Source organism: Strix aluco, chromosome 10, assembly GCF_031877795.1.
Source record: "Strix aluco isolate bStrAlu1 chromosome 10, bStrAlu1.hap1, whole genome shotgun sequence".
NCBI lineage: Eukaryota > Metazoa > Chordata > Aves > Strigiformes > Strigidae > Strix > Strix aluco.
Window position 1 is genome coordinate 29,028,853 of NC_133940.1, and position 19,647 is coordinate 29,048,499.

Sequence of the window (19,647 nt, forward strand, 5' to 3'; positions counted from 1 at the left end):
TTCCTTCAGCACAGGCCACCTGCAGAGCAGGGGCAGACCCAGGCAATGAGGGTGGGACCCACCGTACTGCCAGCACTGCTGACCAGAGCCAGGGGCAGCGCTGAGACAGTGCTCTGGGAGGGTGCTGAGAGGCACGAGGGGAGATTAGCACTTGGCAGAGCTTTTCCAGCTGGGGAGAGCATAGAGAAGGGATCTGGTTTGTTGACTGCAGTCAACATGCAAAAACCACCAGGTTTTTTTGGAAATGGCAAGCACCTGTATCAATCTCAGTAGAAACAAATGCTGGATTGCAGCCAGGCAAGCCAGAAACAGATGGCTGGAACTGGATGAGTGCGTGCAGTCCATTTTCTTTGTGCTACAGCCCCTACATTGACAAGCAGTTCAGTACGGGTGGAAGACATGCACAGAAATGGCAGTCCCTCTCCATGCCAGGCTGAGCAGTGCCATGGGTTTCTGTGTTCAACTCGAGTAACAGCTCACACCCATGTGCAGGAAGTAAGTGTTTTACCTGAGTGAGAGATTACTCAGAAACTAATATTTCAGCAGCTTAACCTCCCCAGATTTGGGGTGGGCATTTTCCATCTGTCTGAGGCTGGTAAAATTGATTGGGCAGAGGCAGGCAGTTGCAGTTCATAATTGAGAGCAATAGGGGCAGTGCTGGGAGCAGCAGGGGGCTGTCGGGCTGTTCCGAAAGAGCCTGTGTCCAGTCACAAACCCCTGTGAGAAAAGCTTCTGACAAAGTCTTGCGATTTTTCTTCCTCCTGCAGGGAAACTACCCTTTCCTCTTCCCATTCGGACAATGGGCTGCCAAGTGGGGTGTTCAGCAGCCCAGGCTCCACTTTCATCCTGGACGAGCGAGTACAGCTAACCGTGGGCCTGCAGACCCAGGAAAGACATCTGATCTTGTTCAGTGATGTGCTGGTCATCGCCAAGTCCAAGTAAGAGGAATTCGCACTCACTCCTTCTCCCTGGTATGTGCTGTTGAAGCTGTTTGTGGAGAAGGCATCAAAACAACTCTTCTTTACAAATGTGGATCTAAAATGTGGCATCTCCCCCTTCCACCTCCAGAAATTCTTCTTGGTATTAATGTTTCGCACCATTTTCCTCAAGGAAAAGGCTGTCTAATTGGTTTTGCCCTTTCACTTATGCGGCTTCTTGGAGAAATAGCATGAGGACGGGAGGCAGTAAGGACAGAAGACTGACTCCTGGTCTGGCTACTTCTGCCACACATAAATTAACAGCTTAGGTGACTTCAGTCTAATACACAGACAGTAATTAGCCTAAATCACCATTACCTGCATGGGGCTCTAGTGGATCACGTTGCCCTAAGCCACAGCTGTCCCACTGCAGGCACCACCCCCAAAACTCCCTGGTAGTGCGTTCACATGCCTAGACATCTAGTTTTGGGGGACTTGTTGCTGTCACTGCATCCACGTGACTGGAAGGTGGCACGACCAGACTCTGAAGGTCTAGATGTTAGTATCTGGCCTAAGAAATCTGTAACTTGAATTGCAGATCCTCCTCCAGCCTGAAGCTGAAAAAGCAGGTGCATCTGAGTGAAGTGTGGACTGGCACCTGTCTCAGCGAAGTGACAGAGAAAAAGATGGGTCCTGAGAATTCGTTTGTCATCGGCTGGCCTACCACCAACTATGTTGTCACCTTCAGGTATCTCGTCAGACACCAGACCTCCCTCTGCAGCCTGGCAGCTGCCTGAGTCTCCCCTGTGTCAAGCAAAACAAGGACTGAGGCTAGAGCCCTGAACTCTACCACAACCCTTGTCCCCATTGAGTAGAGCACTTCCACTCAGGCAGTGTGGTAAAAACTTAGATGTTGGGAGACAGTCACCTTAGACAGATATCTGCCGTCTGGTCCCTGAGAGCCTTTCAGAGGACCAACCCTTGTAAGCATTGTTATAGCAAGGGCTAACCCTGCTGCAGAGCATCCTGGAACATCACAACCAAATCTGCTGTAGCAAACCAGCTCGTGCCATCACGTAACCTACGAGCGTGTTGTTTCAGCACCTGTCAGCAGCCATTTCTGTCGGGGATTAGCCCTAGTTTGAGAATTTCTCATTACAGAGGACAGGTTAGTTATGTCAGTGAAAAGTGCCAGATGGCCTTGTGCCAGGATTAAGTCCTTTATCCACCCCGTGTGGGCAAACCTTCCTCCTGCATTTGTCTGCAGGTGTCCCAAGCCCACAGCAACAGGCTGTAAAATGGAAAGGTTCTTCAAGATGGGTCTGCACAAGCAGCACAGTCCAGAGCTTGCTTAGCCCTTGCTAACCCCAAAAGCAGAAATGCAGGGGAGTATGGAGCAGGCTAGAGAGTAGCCCATTCGTGTCCAAACGCCATCTCGAAGGCTGTCCCAACGTTGTGCCTGAGCTAATAAGGTTCACCAAAAAGGAGGTGAGCTTTTTGTTACCTGGAGCTCAGTCTAGCCTGGGTAGATTGAGTCTGGAGCTGGTATGTCCACAGGGAGCTCAGGCCACTGCTGGCTTAGGCACCTCTGCCTCATATTCTCTTGCAGAGCAGAGAGGTCAGCAGTCTTCCAGGGTCGCTCTGTCCTCGGGGGCTCTGCTGGCACAGCTAGGAGGGGCTGAGCTGGTCTGAAGCTTTTCCCTCTGGGGACAGCTGCCTTGGTGGAAAAAGAAACGGGAACCATACCGTGGTTTCATGCACACTGTGTCATCATTTCCAAGGGTCAGGATGGTCTGTCCTGGGTGATGCATCCTTGGTCAGGATTCGTGCTCCGACATGCAGCTGCTGATTGTGTCTTAGTCCAAACTCAACGGCCGTTCCATTCCCTTCACATTGCTGAGACCTGGGTAACCCGTGTTGGCAGCAGAAGCTTCTAGGAACAGCAGACACTGGGAAGGAAATAATAGGAGAAAGAAAATAGCAATTAAAGGTCACTGCAAAGATAATAAGGGCTCAGAAGATGAGTTAACTCCAGCATCACAGAAAGATATTTGTCCCTTATCTGAACGCTCACCATCCTGGGCAGGAAATGTAGTCCAGTTTGTTTCTGGGATTTTTTTGTTACTATTATTTTTGTTATTTGTTAAAATAGGACAGAAGCAGGAAAGGACTGTGCTTTTGTTCCAGGGCTTTGCAGGAAGGAACTTTGACTTACAGCTATATATAAATAAAACTGGGTAGAGTTTCCAAAGGCTGTTACCCACTCAGCACTTGTTTGATGATCTGCCTCCCTTTTTATCTTCAGCTCAGCTGACGTGAAGGAACGATGGCTGTCAGCATTACTGTGGTAAGTGACCCTCCTTTCATCCTCCTCCTGGGTGGTTCCTGTACAGTCCTCAGAGAAATTTGTCATGCTAGGTGTCAAATTGCCGTCTGATTTTCAGCACATTGTCTAGCTACTGTTTGAAAAATCCACCTTTGAAACCTGAATGTAGAAGCCCCTGGGTGAAAGCAACATTGGTGTTAACAGTCCAGAAAAGATGAAATCCACTAGAAGATAACATTGTTGGAGCACCATTTTTCCTTTGGAGCTGGAGGCTGACATTGCTAACCACTGTGAAAATGTCACAGGTGTTACTGATTCTTCAGATGTTTTCTGATTCAAACTAAAGTTTGTATTTTGTGGCATCTAGAGGCTACAGTTGTTTCTTTTTCATGTTATGTTTTTATATGTTGTTTCCACTGACAGGCAGAAGTGTTTATATAGCTACAGAGAGGGGAAGAATTCTCATTTGTGGAGAACAGTAATAATCCTAAGGATGCTGGAAGGTGTTATGTCAGATGCATCTATCTGTGTTAAAGTAGTGCCATGTGGGGTTTCGCTAGTCTGGGGCCTCAGGAAAGATGAAGAAGCCAGTAAGAGCACATGACCACACTATGAACATTGCATGCTATTGTAACTGTCGTAATGAATCCGTATTTATTATAGTGCCAAGGAGCAGGTCCCTTGGACCTCTTGGATCGAAATCTTAGAGTCCTTCTCAAGTTTGGTTGGGAAATTATATTCCCTCTCCCTTTCTTTGACTTTCAGGCATATCAATGAGGTCAAACAGAATGAATATCTGAAGAATCTAACCCTTCAGATCTTTGTGCTGGGTGCTGACAACAGTTCTTCTGTAAGTAAAGCTAAGAACCTGCTCATCAGACCAATGTTACGTGGAGGTCTATGGGGTAGGGGTGGGAATGGAGGGCTGTGCTGCTGCTGCTATCGCTGTTTAAAATTCAAGTCCCAGCTGTAAAGGTTTTAGAGGGTGTGCATCTGAGCAGCTGCATCCTTCCCACTGGAAGCCCACTCAGAGAGTTTTGGTTTGGGAAATCAGGAGGTAGCCAGACCCTTACCAAAGAGCAGTTAATTCTTAAGATTATTCTTGGCCTCTGGCTTCTTTTCTCTTTTCCTTCTGCATCACTTCATAATTGGTGATGGTTTGTGGTTGAGTGCCCAGTCATTCCCATTTTCAGTGCAATAAGTTGAGGATATTGATCATGAAAGAGTCACCGGTGTGTTCTCCCGAATTAATTTCCTGGAATGTGTCCCAGTCTCTTCATATTCATAGCGTATATTCCTAGGCTTCATGCCAAGCTTGGTGGGTCACATTGAGCTCCTGGGGACTCTTCTCTCAGGGAGCGACCCCAAACACTCGTGGTTTATTAACATTGTGCCGTGTGCACCCTTGGAGTGGCAGTGGCACCACTATCAGTCAAATACTGATGGGATCAAATACAGCATCTGAACATCACCCACTTCCTGTGATTTCTACCAGATGAAATGTTTGGATGGTATAATAACCCCGTGATGGAACAGTTTTCACAATGTATAGCCATCACCCTTAACAATGATGCCAGCGTAGTTCAAATTAGTACAACTTTTCTAACCATGAACATTTAGTGAAGACAGTCAACAGACAGATGAGTGACATTTTATCCAGATTTTCAAGCTACAAGAAACTACAACCAAACTTCATGCCTCCTTATTAGCTTCCTGTATTTTCTCTGTTTTCCTTTCCAGACTGCTGCAGTCAGTGTCTCCAATGTGGAAACCGCAGAGAGTGTGATGAAGAAGGCCCTTCTGCAGCTTGGACTTCCTGTAAGTGGCAGTTGCATAGTCTGCCCGATCTTAGCTAAGGAAGCTGGCAACGTCTGGTTTACAGGACAGTGCAGCTGTGGAGAAGTCTAGATGTGCTGAACCTAACCAGTAAGGCATTAATACTCTCTGGCCTGCAAGATGAATCTATTTGTGTGGGTGCCAAGAATTAGAAACACAGACGTGCTTAGATGCCTACATTAAATTCAATCCTTGTATAATAAAGTCCTTTGGATTTCAGAGGACTTCAGTGCTTGCGATCCAGCATTAGCCAAGCTTGTCAAAGGATTATTAATGTAGCCATGAAATACTGAATGAATCAGTGGTGTTACCAGATGGGCCTTGCCCATTGCAGTGGCCCAGCCTTTCCCATCCCAGTCTTTGACAGGTAGCTTTGACAATGTTCCTGTAGTTTAATACCAAGGAAGGTTGTGGAACACAGTGCTAAAATAGTCTGGGAAACCACCGTCGTCTTGGTTTACATCCTGCTGGCTCTCAGCCTTTTTCTCTCCTGAACCTTTCCCCCTCCACTCCGTATCGGGCAGGCTGACCCTGAGCGCCATCCTTCCCGGCCTGCTGGCTGTCCTGGAGACAGCCGTGCGTGTCGGGCTCCTCAGCCTCTCCGGACGCTTGTTGCTGTCTCTTGCTGTCTGAGTGGAGTACAACCTTGTGGACCCTCACCCTGGCCCCCTTCACCTCATATTTTTCTCTTCTCTGTTCCTCAACCACCAGGGCAGGACAAGTGAACACCACCTCTGGGTGATCTCGGGAAAAGATGACCCTGCTTACCCTCTTATTGGTAAGAGCTCTTCCATTTTCCCTCAATCCTGGCACCACAGGAACTAGTGATAAATGGTACTGGTGTGTGTGGCAGAGAAACACCTCAAACGTTGCACTCTCCACTTAAAAAAGCAACGGTCGGGGGACTGTTGCTGGTGTGAGATGTCACATCAAGCTGATGTGAGATGTCACTTGGCTTTTATGGTCACAGAATCCATGTTTAACCAGCGGATGGTGGCGTCTTTGAACATCTTCACACACACCTCCCTTTCCCAAGCAAATCTCTGCATTTCTGGATGGGAGCCTGTGACATTTTTCACCACATGCTCCAAATGAAAGGGAGATTTTTAGGCTGGCCTATGCAGTGGGTGTGATGCAAGGGTAGGACACGCCTCGAAGCCCAGTCCCATGCCCAGGGCTGCTGGTATGAGCTTGCAGGGCTGCGTATGTGAAGGCTGCTCAGCCTCCTGCTCAGCTGTGCAGGCTTCTCCTCACAGCCAGCACCTGCGGTCTGGAGCAGCCTCAGCCCAACTTCACTGCCATGGTGGAGACGTCCAGGGATGTCCCTCACACAAAGCAGCCCCTGACACCTCTTGAGCTCTTTGCCCTCGGGCTCCATCAGAAGCAAAACAAGTCGCTGCAGCTCGGTGGTCATTCAGCAAGAACATGCTGGGTCTAGAGGAAAACACTCTGGCAGCTGAAAGAAGCAGAACTTTTAGATGGATCATTGGTGACTTTTAAGCCCCTAGTTAGGAAGCTAACATGTTTATCCTACTTTTTTGGTATTTATTTAGTTTTCATTGCGTTTCAGTTCACAAATAAGGAAACTGTTTTCCACATAAGATGTCATGTCATATTAAAAACCAAATTTGTTGCATACGGCACCTTAACGTTACTGTCCTCTGAATTGCCACCTTAATCCCGTAATGATCTGATCTCACAAGCACACGTGGGCCACTTGAGGCAATGCCTTTGCAGGCTGTTTATTTGAAAACTTTCCTTTTTAACAATTTGTGTTTAGGTCTTAGAAACTCCTAAGGCTTGAGGGAAAGTAGGTATGTATGTAAAGGGATTTGAGGACAGTCACAACGGAGGAGAGTGCTGGAGATCTGTAGGAGATGATTCAGAAATACAAGAAGCATTTTCAAATAAACCACTGAATTTTGTCTGTTAAGCATTCATCACAGAGATCACCAAAGGTGGAATTTTCCAGTAATAATATTTAGTTGTGGATTGTTGGCTAAACCAAGACAGCAAAATACAAGATTAAATGTACAGTCTGACAGAGAGGAAGCAAGGAAATACACTGATTTACCCAGCATCTAAACCAAAGCTGTTAGATGCATTTAAACTGCTGCTTGCTTCTCTGACAGATGTATCAGTGATGCAGCCACTGCTCAGACCCTATAGAACACTGCTTAGTTACACTGAACGAGTAATCTCTGCATTAACTCTGCATTGTGTTTTCAGTGATAACCCAATAAATACATTCCCAGGCTCTCCAAGGAAGTTTATGCATGTTGGCTTATTAAAGAGATCTTGCTCCAAAGACCATGTTGTTGTAGTAAGACTATTTATTCTGGGGCTTTTTCGACTGCCGTTGTTTATTTGTGGGTGTTTATTGGTGTTTTCCAAGTCGTCATGGCACATGCTTGCTTTTTGCATTCGTCCAGTACACACCAGACTGTCAGAGTGAACTGACTCCTACACAGAGCCACGCTCGCTGCACTTCGTTAGTGCAGCGGGGCCCGTGAGCCTGTTAATGAGGGCTTAAACACAGTTAATATTGCTTTGTTGCATGATCTTCTGGGGAGCTGCTAATGAAGAGTGGCCGGCCAGGCTGAATTGGATGAACTTATTTGTAAAGCAATGATCATATATATGCATAGATGTGGCCCCTGTTAGTCCAGAGTAGAGGCTTTCAGCAGCATCGCTGAGGGGCCCAGCTGCAGTTGGAGCATTTGGATGTGGCCTGGGCACTTCCTCCTGCCCAGGTTTGGAGCTGTTTTCACACAGCTCTGCATCCTTGCTTGCTCCTTACACAACCGTTTGCTCAACAGGGCACGAACATCCTTTCAGCATCGCATTGAACTGTCTCCGGGACTCTGCTGACCAGCAACAAGGCACCAACAATAACACCCTCCTGGCTGACGGGACAGAGGCTTCCTTGCTCCATCAGCTCCCAAAGGAAAAGCAGTGCCAGTTTGTCCTGAAGCCCAGGCTCCAAGCTCCCATGCAGCTGAGGAGAGGTAGGGGCTGCAGGGGAGCCTTACAGCCAGGCAGAGACTGTGCTGCTTTCCATGGCAGTGACAAACTTCTCCTGGCATCCTACACGTGTCCCAGAGTCGCTGACCTGAGCGTATGCAAAGAGGAGGAGATTGCAGAGGGGCTAAATTTGTCTGTGCAAATGTTCAGAATTAGCTTTCAGTCCTTGATTAGCTTTCAGTTGCAAGCCATTCGTACATTGCTCAGACAGCAAGGTTTACCTGAAGAACAGTGACTGAATAAGAGTTTTGCTGATGGTTTTGAGAGGAACGAGTGGTTTCACTGCTGTATGTTATCTGACCGTCCCTGTTCAGGGTAGTTACTAAGCACACGATGACAGAAGGTCCTGGCTTTGCTGGGAGCTCTGCCTCCACTGTGGATCACTGACTGGCCAGTAGGAAGCACAGACAGGTGTGTAACGAAGGTCTGTCTTTTCTTTCAGAGTCACTGCAGAAACATACCAAGAGGAAGAAGTCCTTGATTGACTGGGCCCTGCGCCGCAGCACCAGCACCCCCACAGGTAGCCCTCCTTCGCAGTCGCCCACCACCCCACGGAAGCTCTTCGGCCTGTCTCTGTCCTCTGTCTGTCCTGACGGGATCCTTCCCAAGCCCATCATGGTAAGGAGCAGCCTGGACTTTTCATCCTGACATCAACTTGATGTGTTTAGCCCAGGATTTAAAGCCACTTGTGGTATTTATGAGGATTGGATGGGGAAGAAGGCCATCATTTGCTTGTGATCAGATCTAGCTCAGTAACAGCAGTGAGGGCACCCCTCTCCTCTGTAATCTTACCACTTTATGTCCATCCTGTCTCAGTGGGTGTCTCCAGTCAGGTCATCACACGCTGACAAGGGGCAGTGTCAGTGGACTGGACCGCGCTACACAGCCTGGACCTCCTTCACTGCAAGAGTCCACTGGGCTCACAGTTGTCACGGGATAAGAATACCCACATGAACTGTACCTGCAGCTTAGCTGACAGGCTCTTGTCTCTGGTTAAATCATGATAAAACTCTTGTGTGTCTGTCCTCTTCCTGGTACTGGCTAGGTCTTACACAAATTATGTTATAATGGGTGAGGTATAATATGCATGGACAACAGGGTAAACTGTTAGGCTCTTAAGTACAACTGGGCTTTCTCTTAGGATATGCTGCTCCTGCTGTACCACAAAGGGCCCTATACTAGGGGCATTTTCAGACGTTCTGCCAATGCCAAGACTTGCAAGGAGTTGAAAGAGAAGCTGAATTCTGGAGATGATGTGCAGGTGGATGGAGAGTCAGTCTTTGTGGCTGCTGCTGTCATCACGGTATGTTTGGCCAAGTAACTCGGCTGTCAGGGCTAAGGGTACCTTCCTTCTTTAAGGAAGCAACTTTAATGAGTCTTTATGGGTAGGGAAGATTGTGGGGGGAGCAGAAAGCATTTTCCAGCAAGGCACATTCTCACTTGGTCCATCTGTGTGCACAGAGGCATCTGCTGGGCCCCGTGGTGCTCAGTTTCACTTGCAGATACATGTAGTGGCCCTGAGGCCAGTGTGTTATTTTCACCTCCCTGTACAAAACAGCCTCCAGCAGGCAATATCGTGATGTCTGCCTCCAGGATAACCACAGTATCTATACAGTGCCAGAGTCTGGAGTCAGCAGGTCAGATGCTGCACTGCTGTAGCGTGAAGCCCTTTGGTGGCAGCAGCACAGATGCTCTGTGTCCTTTCTGGACACAGGGGAGACTGGGGGAGATGTGGGAGGACATTTAAGTGCTCTGCATCGCCCCCAGACAGGCCGTGCTCAGAGGAGCTGGCCCGGGCTATCTAGACCCTGAGCCTTCACCTTTAATCGGCCAGCATGCAAGAGGGAGAACAGCTGCCAAATCCAAGTAGAGGGGTTGTGGTGGGTGGGGATGCAGCTTGCGATAAGACCAAGTTTTAGTAAGAAAAAGCCTGTCTTTTGCATTGGCAATTAAATCTCGTCAAAACAATTTATGTACCTAAAGTATCAAAAAACATCCCCGTCTCTTGCTCTTGTTGGCCAAATGCAAAAGGCTGTTGACTGGGAGGATATTCAGGCACTTTCCAATGCAAGACATATATTAAGTTGTTAGATAGTCCCTGTGGTGGTTTAGCCCCTGCCCAGGTCTGAGACCACGCGGTCGCTGCTCCTCCCCCACAAAAGGAGTGAAATACAAAGCCCCGAGACTGAGATAAGGAAAGGTTTAATACAACAGTGCAATAGCAACACAACAAACAATAACAATAACAGTGATACCAATGAACAGAGCAAAGTATATACCGATACAGCAAAGAGAGAACCGGCTGCGCCAACCCATGCGATCACCGATTCTTCCCACGCTCGCGCCAGGATGTGACGTCAGCATGATATATGAATAACCCGGCTAGAGCTTCCCCCCCACTGCTGGGGAAACTTAACCCTATCCTGGCTAAACCAGGACAGTCCCCTGAGAAAAAAAAACATCAGTCTTCATAGCTAAGAAATGTTTCAAACAGAACTATGCACAGCCTCAGGGGCAAGTCCTTTGCCTGCTCAGCAGAGCTCAGCCGGCTGCAGAGGAGCGGCAGGGCCCGCAGGCCGGCACTGCGCTGCCAGGGGAGAGCCCAGAGGAGGTGGGGAGGGAGGAGAAATGTGTTTGTGCCATGTCTTGTTTTATCTTGTGCTTAATATGAATAAACAGTAACTATATGCATCGTGAAACCACAACAAGGAATTCAAAACTGACCAGACTGCTCTGCATATATATATTTAATTCAGGATTTTCTCCGAAATATACCTGACAGTGTTCTATCCTCAGACATGCACGGACTGTGGATGGAAGCTGTGGACACAGAAAATTGGGCACATAAGATTGAAGCTATCAAAAGGTTCGTAAAAGCCTTTGTAAAAGCTTCTTTTGGTGGGAGACGGGGGATCATATGGCCCTACACATAGACGTCATCTTCTGGGAGACTCCTGGCGATGCTCCAGGCCACAGTACAGCTATTGCTGATGGCCAGAGTCACTGGTCAGAACATTTTCCTTTCGGTGGTCTTTTATGAACATTGTTAACATTTCGACCCCAGAAAATGTCATTCGAAAATTCCTTTCTGACGACCAGTTCAGGTTACCAGAACCAGCAAACTGAAAAAGCACAGTAATTAAGCCACCAGTAGTACAAGTGTTAGGGGAATTAGAGCCTTAACAATGGTAACTTTTCTCTTATGTGCACAAAATGAAGCTGATCATCATATTGGCAGTTAGAAGAAATGGCCCTGTCAGGATGGTGACTGGGACCTTAAAAACAGCTTTACTGCCTTGAAGGTGCTGCCCTGAGCAGGACTGTCCTGTGCAGTATATCAGACCTCTTCTTGTCTGTGGCTCAGCTGAGTTTTTGAGCCCTGCCATTCACCTGGGCCTGCTCCCTGCGCTGTCCTGCAGCACGGGGCGCGGGCAGCAGCGTTGCCTGGCTGCTGCTGGCCCAGAGCTCTGTGCCTCCCCTGCGGGAGATCACTTTGTTAGTGCCTCACGGGCTCTACCCGCGTGCTCTGGACTCACGTCCCTCGGTCCCTCCAGCTCTGACCGAACAAGCAGGCAGTATGGATGTGAAGTTGTGGCTCTCTCAGAAGTTGGTTCAGGGGAGTGACACAGTCTTAACTTTATTATCGAATGTGAATGTCTCAGACTGGTTGCAAAAGGGGGCAAAAGCATTGGGAAGCACCTTCTGGTATCTGAAGAGCGGATTTTTGTGAACAGCACTGTTTTCCTTTGTTCCCACTCTCTGAACAGTCTGGTCAACCAGCTTCCGGAGGCCAACTTCATCTTACTCAGACATCTCTTTGGAGTCCTCCACCATATTGAGCAGAACTCCGGCGTGAATCAGATGAATGCCTTTAACCTGGCTCTTTGCATAGCACCCAATATGCTGTGGCTGCCAAGTCCCACTGGTCCTGAAGAGGAGAGCAGGTCTACAAAGAAGGTAATTGCTCATGGGTTTGGCCTCACGCCGCCTTCCCCTCCTACTGCTTCTTACGGGCACTCGTAGAGGAAGGCACAGGGCCGGTGACAGCGCTGGCTGAGCGGCATCCACGCTTCATCCTTTCCCCCGTGCAGCTGTGCCCGTGCTGGAAGGGGAATTCAGCTACTCAGTGTGTCCAGGGTGGAAAGGGAAGTTGTGGCTGCTTCACCAGAGGGACGTCCTGTGTGGTCAGGCAAGCACAGGAGCAGCTGAAGTTAGACACTGCCACTTCAGCCGGGTCTAAAGCCAACTTGCAGAGGCAAAGTGAGGAACAAACATGACAGTGCATCAGAGGGAGGAATGCTTGCTTGTAGCTTATGAGGTGTCACCAATAGTAAGGAAAATTGTAGAACGTGCTGTACCTGGCTCATTGTACCAGTTCATGTAGCTCATATTCTTGCCCCAGGTGTAGTTCATAGAGTCGCATTGCCACGTTCTTAACAGCTCCTTCAGCAAAATGTTCTGTAGGAAATTACATCTTTGTCAAAGGAAATGGACCATTCTGGGACTGATTTGACTTGCTTTGTACAGCTGGCTACATTCTCATGAAACCAACTGTGTAAATTCATGTCTTTGCCAGGTGGCATTATTAGTGCAGTTCCTGATTGAAAACTCAGGAGAGATTTTTGGAGGTGACATTGCTTCCTTGTTTCAAAGACCAGACAAAAAGAAGTCCAAAAACTCAGAGGAATCTCTGGGTAAGTCAGTGGTGCTGTATCTTCCAGAAATGTTTAACATCTTTGAACAGGTAAACTCCTTGTGCAGAAGAGTTTGCTTTCCCTTCATGTCTCTTCCAAGGAAAAGCATGGAAAAACAGTTGGGTTTGGTTTTCCCTTTGCCTGTCAGGCAGAGGGAAGGGCAAAGCAGAAGGCTGAGGTACAGCACTTGAGACGTGTCCCTGAAGATGGCTCTTTCTCTGTGGCCGCTGTTCAACCCGCTCTGCTGTCACAAGGGTTTAGTGTAGCCTTGGCAATGCCATGTCCCAGCCGGCTTTTCTTCCAGATTAAGCTAAACCAAATGGTTGAATGGAAAGAGATCGAGTGGTCTCTGTTAACTATCTGTTAGCTAACTCTGTTAACTATCCTGTGAATACACCTGGTGAAAGTTCAGGTCATCAAGCCAGAATTTTTGATATTGTTCCCAGTCCTGCTCTGGTCCCTGTGAAAATAATGGATCGTCTTTGCTTTTCCATGGACTTGATAATATTTCCCTGCCTTGGTTGTAAGATACCCTATGGTATCTTAGCAACAAACTAATTTGCGTTCTCTGCCCCAGGTGTAGGCTTGGCTCAGCATGATGATTCCTCTGATGAGCTGGAATTCTCTGCTTGTGACCCAGAAGGACCAAAGCACCACCTGGTACCTGAAACAGATGCCATTTTTGGCCCATCCAGCGGCCTGTTACTCGATGAGGACCAGGAAGACTGGGACTTGTTCAGCGAGATCACAGCCTGCTACCAAAGCAAAGCCCGGAAGAACACCCGTGCGGACAGCTATGACCTCCTGGAAGAGGAGGGCTCTTTCTGCTCCCTCAGCTCCATCCGCTCCCTCAGCCCAGCCAGGGACCGGTGCTCCTCGGAGCCCAGCGTCTGCCTCAGCTCCCAGCCCGCTCCGAGCCACGAGCCGGTGGCCCGCCAGTCCAGCTGTGACGCCACCATCATGCGCAGCCACATGGACTGTATCCACCGGCTGCGGCAGCTGCAGGCCGAGAGCCAGAAGCTGATCGACGAAGGCCTAAGCCCTGGGGTTAGTAAGGCCAGGCAGAACTTGTGGCAGTCGCCTCAGACCAGCTCTAGGGTGAAGAAGCTCAGCCTTCAGAAATCCAGCCTGTCCAACAGGTCCAGCTTCTCCAGCCTGTCCTCTACCACCACCTCCCCGTCCGCCTCCTCGCTCAGCTCCTTAGACAGTGCCTTCTCCTACTGCTCCGAGTCGTCAGCCGTCAGTCCCACAGACATCTCGGCCCTGCCCTTCATGTTCGGCACCTCTGCCAGGCTTCACACTGTGTCCCCCAAGATTGCCAAGAGGTCCACGAAAGAATGGCACAAGTCCTTCAACTCTCCTGTGCCTTTACACCCGTGTGACCTGGAAGGTTTCCAGGGGTATGAACCCAAGTCTGTGGAGAGCAGTCACTGCCTTGGAGAGGGGAGGAGGTTTCCGTCGGTCAGCAGCGTTGCTGTGGGGAGCCCACAAACTGGCGGTGACTGGGAAGAAGAGGAGGGACAGCTGAGTTGTGCGGGGGGCCCTGGCCCAGGGCTCAGGAGCCAGGATTATGCCAAAGAGTTTGAACAAACCCCAGAGCTCCCAACTGCCAGCCCAGCCAGCAAGAAACCCCCACAGGTCAGCCCCCAGCAGCACCGAGAGAAGGCAGTGAAGAACGTAGAAATCAGAAGTGTCGATGCCTGCCCGCCAAGCCAGGAAGGCCTGAAGCGCACCAAGATAACGTTTTACATGGCCCCAAATAAAGAAAGCTCTTGGGGGCTGCCAGAGGAAGAGGAGAGCCCCATGGCAAACAGCAGCAGCAGCGGGCAAAACCTGCCCAAGGGCTTGCAGACTGTCCGAGTCCACATCCCCCAGACAGTTTTCTACGGGCAGAACACCCCCCTCGTCCTGCAGTCTGTCTCCAGGCGCTACCACCACGAGCCGGTGATCCCGTCCCCGCAGGCAGAGTGCAAGGAGAGCCCCCCGCGTGCCCCCACCCCCCAGGAGCCGCAGAGCCAGCCAGTGGAAACGGCGCAGGCGCCAACCCCTAGCGAGGGCTTCAGCACCTTCAGCCACACCATCCGCATCATCCTCCCCGCCTCCATTCGAAACACCATCAGGGAGTATTTCAAGCACGATGAAACCCAGACCTGTCCCATGGCCGAGGCCGAAGAGGTGGAGAACGAACTCCTTCGGAGCAGGGTGGAGTGGCTCAGGGGCCAGCCTCCAGCAGAAGCGGCCACAGAGGAGCGTGATGCAGTGGCGTTTGCAGAAGAGACGTTTGTCTAGGGGAGAGGGGTGTGGAAGAACTGAGTATTTTTTTGTGTATGATGTGCAGCAAAACGTATTTTGTAAGATATGATCAGGGTGTGAAGAATCTAGTAGGCTGCATGGGGCAATAAGTGTAAAGTGACACCAATGTGTACGTAATGTTGGGGTTTAACGTTCATTTTGGCCAGGATGGGGTGGCGGGCAGAGGGTGGTTCTCATTTTTTTTTTTTCTTTACACCATTTTTCTACAGAAGAGACTTCACTGGCTGGTGTCTAGTGGGCTGAACACCACCAGACTCTCCCTGCCTGTGAATGAGCTGACCTGTACAGGGTCCAACTTTTTTTTTTTTAAAGCAGTGAAGGAGAAACTCTGCTTTATTTTCTCCAGTCAGTTGCTGCTGCTGTGTGTGGATGTCTGGAGAGCTGGGACAGCTAAAGCTCCATCAGAATTAGTTAAAAATCTTTACGCTTGCACAAAATCCTCCACTGTTCACCACCACCATTCATCCAGAGGAAGACCCTTCACCTCCATCCCAGAAACCGCTGCTGCTGCTCCTCTCTGCTCACCTTGGTCACAGTCCGTGTTCATCACTGGCTGAGGCCGGCTGCCAGAAACACCAAGCAGACCCCAGAGCCCAAAGCCCAGCTTTCACTGGCAGACCGCATATGTGACATTTTAACCCTGAGATATTGCGCTTTTTTTCCCCCCAAGTATTTGTGCATTAATTCTCTTCTCCTACCTCCCCCAAAGCTAGCATTTGACAGAGCCACAGCTACTATAAAGGATTTTAACACTGTCACTGTGGCAGGGCTATGAACATTTGTCTTCTTCGGTGTCCTCTGGGAGTAGCTGGTCCTTTTAGTCCTAGTAAAAGGTGACATTATATTTCTGTAAATGACTGTGACATTTCAGAAGGCCCTTTTCCAGAGGCAGTGTGGATGGGGCAACTAATCAAATTCCTAGTCATGCTGAGAGGGACTGAAGCAGGATTTGGCTTTAGCACGAGGTCAAGGAGTTGTGGAAGTTGTCAGGAATGTTGTCAAGTGGATGCTGAAGCAAAGCCCCATCTGGTCAGGCAGTTGTCAGACAGTCCATGAGCTGAGACTCTCCCGGCTTCAGCAGCACTGGCGGCATCTCGGGGACACATGGGGTTCCCACTCAGCGCAGGACCTGGCCCAGGTGCTGCAGCAGAATGAAGCCTGGGGAAGTGCCAGGTGGGCACAGGCTGCTGGGGTTGCACCACTACAGAAGTGCAGCCAGTGGACTCTGGGGGTGTCCACGCCCTGCCTCTCAGAGCGATGCTGGGAAGCACTGTAGCCACCATGGGACTTGCTTAGAGGGTTGTGATGCTGCCAGCTGAGCTCTGAAAGAGGCTGAGAACACCACATTAGTCTGACAGGCATTAAGAAAATGATGGGAAAAGGCTGAGAGGTTAAAAGGTTCAGGATGTTTCATTTGAAAGTGATGGGAGAGTTTTCTAAGGTGGTTTCTCTCAGAGACGCTCCTTTTACGTAATTATCAGTGAATGGGTGAAGGACCAGAGGAATACCTGAACCCTAATGACTGACAGGGACTGTCCTGGTGGAGCACAAGCCCCTGCCTGCTGCAGGGTGGCTGTAAATGGCCATACCTGGAGCTGCCAGAAACCCGTTGTGGTTCAGTCCTTGCACAGTGGGGAAGCCACCTCTGTAACAGGATCTGCCCCAGCACTCCAGATCCCCACCATGAAATACCAGGGCAAGGGAGAGAGGGGGGAAGCCCAGAGCCCCCATTCCAAGGTATACAGAGTTTGATTTGTTATATGGAGGGTGTTGAACACTCCCTGTCCCAGATCACCTCAGTGGCCCTTGTATGATGAAAGGTGTATGTAATAATAATACAACCCCCCTGCCATCATTTCCCTCACACGTGAACACTGACAAGGCATTCACAGCCTTTTTCCAGAGCTACAGTTTTAACTATTTTAATAAAAGACACACAAGTTTGTCATCATGGTGCCATCATCACCTTTTGTTCCCTTGCTGTTACTTCCCTCCCTCCTGTGCTTGGGCCATGGCATTTGCAAAACACCAAACTGTGCTGAGAAACACAGCGAAACACTGAACTGTGCTGAGAAGTGGTGGAGTCTCTGGACCTGCACTCCTGGAAAGCCCAAGGAAGGCAATTGCAAAACCTACAACTAAGGGCCCCTTCCCTCAACAGGAGAGTACCCCATCCTCACAGGAGGATATGATCAGTGATGCCTTAGGGTGCTGCTTGATGTCATTTTCCTGTCACATATTACATCCAACTGCTACCAAAATTCCTTTCTCAAGTCTCCCAAGTGGGATGTGCCCCTCCCTGAGACACAGAGGTATCTGGAAATCACCAAGCAGTCTTGAAAAAATTTCACAGCACCCAGCTTGCTGATAAGAGGAAATACCAAACACACAGACAGGTGGCTTTCTGCCCCAGAAAGGCTACATTTTCCCCTTTATGTACAGCCCTGACACAAAGAGGTTTCCCTTCTCCCTCTGCCCTTTTTCAGCCCAAAAGGAGAGATTTAGTCCAAGTTGGCCTGACACATACCAAAAGGGGTGCCCCACCGGATACAGTCACTCAGGAAGACGCATCGTGCGGTTGCCATCCGGGAAGCGAGGAGCCCTCACGACCTGCTCCCGGTATAGATCAAGGCCAGACAAGTCCAGCACATTTGTCTTGAGACAAGGACTCACACGCTTCAGCCTCTTCTCGTTTCTGCTTGGCATGTAGGATTTGTTCCCTTGCCCGCAGGCTGACAGAGACCCTGATGGAAGCACCTGGGGCAGCTGTAGTTTATTTCAACCATCCCACTCTCTTCTCTGACATCCCAACAGAGTCAGGAAGACCTGCTCTGCAGGAGGCTGCTTTGTGCAGAGTCCTCTGCACCACGGCACCGTTGAGGGACAGGTGGGCTGTTCTGGCTGCCTGCGTATCAAAACAGCTCCCCTTAGAACCTTTCTTCAAAGGTCACCCACACACTGAAGAGGAAGGTGACAGTCACTCAACCCCTTCACGCCAGCAGCTATTCCCTCCCTCCCTCACCCTCCCGCCAGCACACGCTGTCACATCTGCACGTGGAGAACTGCTAGCAGCAACCTGGGACCCAGCCCCAAAGCCACGGAGAGGAGGGAGCCGAGGAGCAGGACGGCCCAGCCCCAGCTCAGCTCCAGCCCAGCCCCAGCTCAGCTCCAGCCCAGCCGAAACAGGGCCTGAGAAGGGCTGGGCCGGAGCTGAGCCGGAGAGAAACAGGCACACCTTGGAGTTTTCTGAGGTACAACACAGCAAAGGGCCACCCTGCAGAAGGCTTGGCCTTGCCCTGGCTCATGAGAAATGCCAGTCAAGAGCCTCTGAAGCCCCCATACACCACCACATCCAGGGGCCCAAAGCAGGGCGGGGACCCTGCGAGATCTACCCTGGCTGCCTTCCCCTCCTACAGCAAGTGGTTCTGGCTCACGCTGGAGAACTCCCCCAGCAGACACCTTCTGTCCAGCTCCCTGGATACAATTTTGTACTGATTTTCACATCATGAACCAGAGAGGAAGACAAAGACTACAGAGGGGCTTCACGGGGCGTCCCTCTCCCATGCCCAGGGCCCCTGGAGTGCCCTGGGAGGGGCTGGATCGTGTCACACTGCCACGGCCATCCCGGAGGTCACCCAGCCCTCATCTCACTGGACTTTCCCAGGGTGTCCCAGCCAAAACACAGTAGGTAACGGGGGAAAACTAACTGCAAGAGGTGGCAGGGGTACAGGGTGGTCCCAGACAGAATCGCTTCACACACCTGCAGAGGTCCTGACCATTAGATCCCCTCCACTCACTCCACACCAGGATGCTTCAGCTCGGAGGTTCCAGCTCTTATCTCAGACCTAGAGGACGACTCATAGGTCTGAAACCGTCCACCCTCCTCTGCCATTTGCTCTAATGAAAGATATTACCTCTCTCTCCATACAAAATTTGTTTTTCACACATCTTACCAGGTGCTATTGCCACAGGCTGAAACTCCTCAACTTGAGGCATTTTACTTAATTTATTACCAATTAGCATAAACTTTTAAGTACTGATTGGGGGGGCAGGGGACAACACAACAGACTGTCAGATCACAAACAATTAAACAAACAGGGACACATTTTTCCTCACTCTTCCACAAGCTCAACCTCAGTCATTGTCTAAACATCCCTTTACCAGCCCCTCCCAACCCCTCCCATGAGGGAAGAGGTGGCAGAGGAGGTCAGGATATGTGTGTAACAGTTTCGTTCTGCCAGTCCTGGCTTCTTACTCATCTACTGTTGGTTTAAATTGGTTGCTAAAGATAGCCTAGGTTTTAACTAAATCCATAGGAAAGGTTTCTGTGCAGAACTCTGTTTGGAAAAATCAGTTACAGGTCATGGGTTCTCTATGACATTGAAATGGCAAGTCTGACATATTCATTCATACACGAGGGGAAAAATCCAGTCGAGTCAACTGGGAAACAGGATATTATACCTAAATTTCCATCAAATTCATTCTATTCCAAGCAGACTCATGTTACCAGAAAAGTGCATCTCATAGGTCTAAAAGC

The 19,647-nt window shown here is 49.8% G+C and overlaps 1 protein-coding gene across 3 annotated transcripts in view; it reads left to right on the top strand.

The window, feature by feature from the left end:
* LOC141927670 (rho GTPase-activating protein 20-like) overlaps positions 1 to 17,058 on the top strand; it is a 33,989-nt gene extending 16,931 nt beyond the window's left edge. For all 3 annotated transcript variants that reach the window (XM_074834918.1, XM_074834919.1, XM_074834920.1), the window contains exons 3-15: positions 768 to 938; positions 1,516 to 1,665; positions 3,223 to 3,264; positions 4,009 to 4,093; positions 4,984 to 5,061; positions 5,791 to 5,857; positions 7,899 to 8,087; positions 8,546 to 8,721; positions 9,245 to 9,406; positions 10,860 to 10,969; positions 11,871 to 12,060; positions 12,680 to 12,797; positions 13,375 to 17,058. In XM_074834918.1, coding sequence (XP_074691019.1) covers positions 768 to 938; positions 1,516 to 1,665; positions 3,223 to 3,264; positions 4,009 to 4,093; positions 4,984 to 5,061; positions 5,791 to 5,857; positions 7,899 to 8,087; positions 8,546 to 8,721; positions 9,245 to 9,406; positions 10,860 to 10,969; positions 11,871 to 12,060; positions 12,680 to 12,797; positions 13,375 to 15,086 — 3,250 coding nt within the window. In that variant the 3' untranslated portion in view covers positions 15,087 to 17,058. The remainder of the gene's footprint in view (positions 1 to 767; positions 939 to 1,515; positions 1,666 to 3,222; positions 3,265 to 4,008; positions 4,094 to 4,983; positions 5,062 to 5,790; positions 5,858 to 7,898; positions 8,088 to 8,545; positions 8,722 to 9,244; positions 9,407 to 10,859; positions 10,970 to 11,870; positions 12,061 to 12,679; positions 12,798 to 13,374) is intronic.
* The last annotated feature ends 2,589 nt before the right edge of the window (positions 17,059 to 19,647 follow it).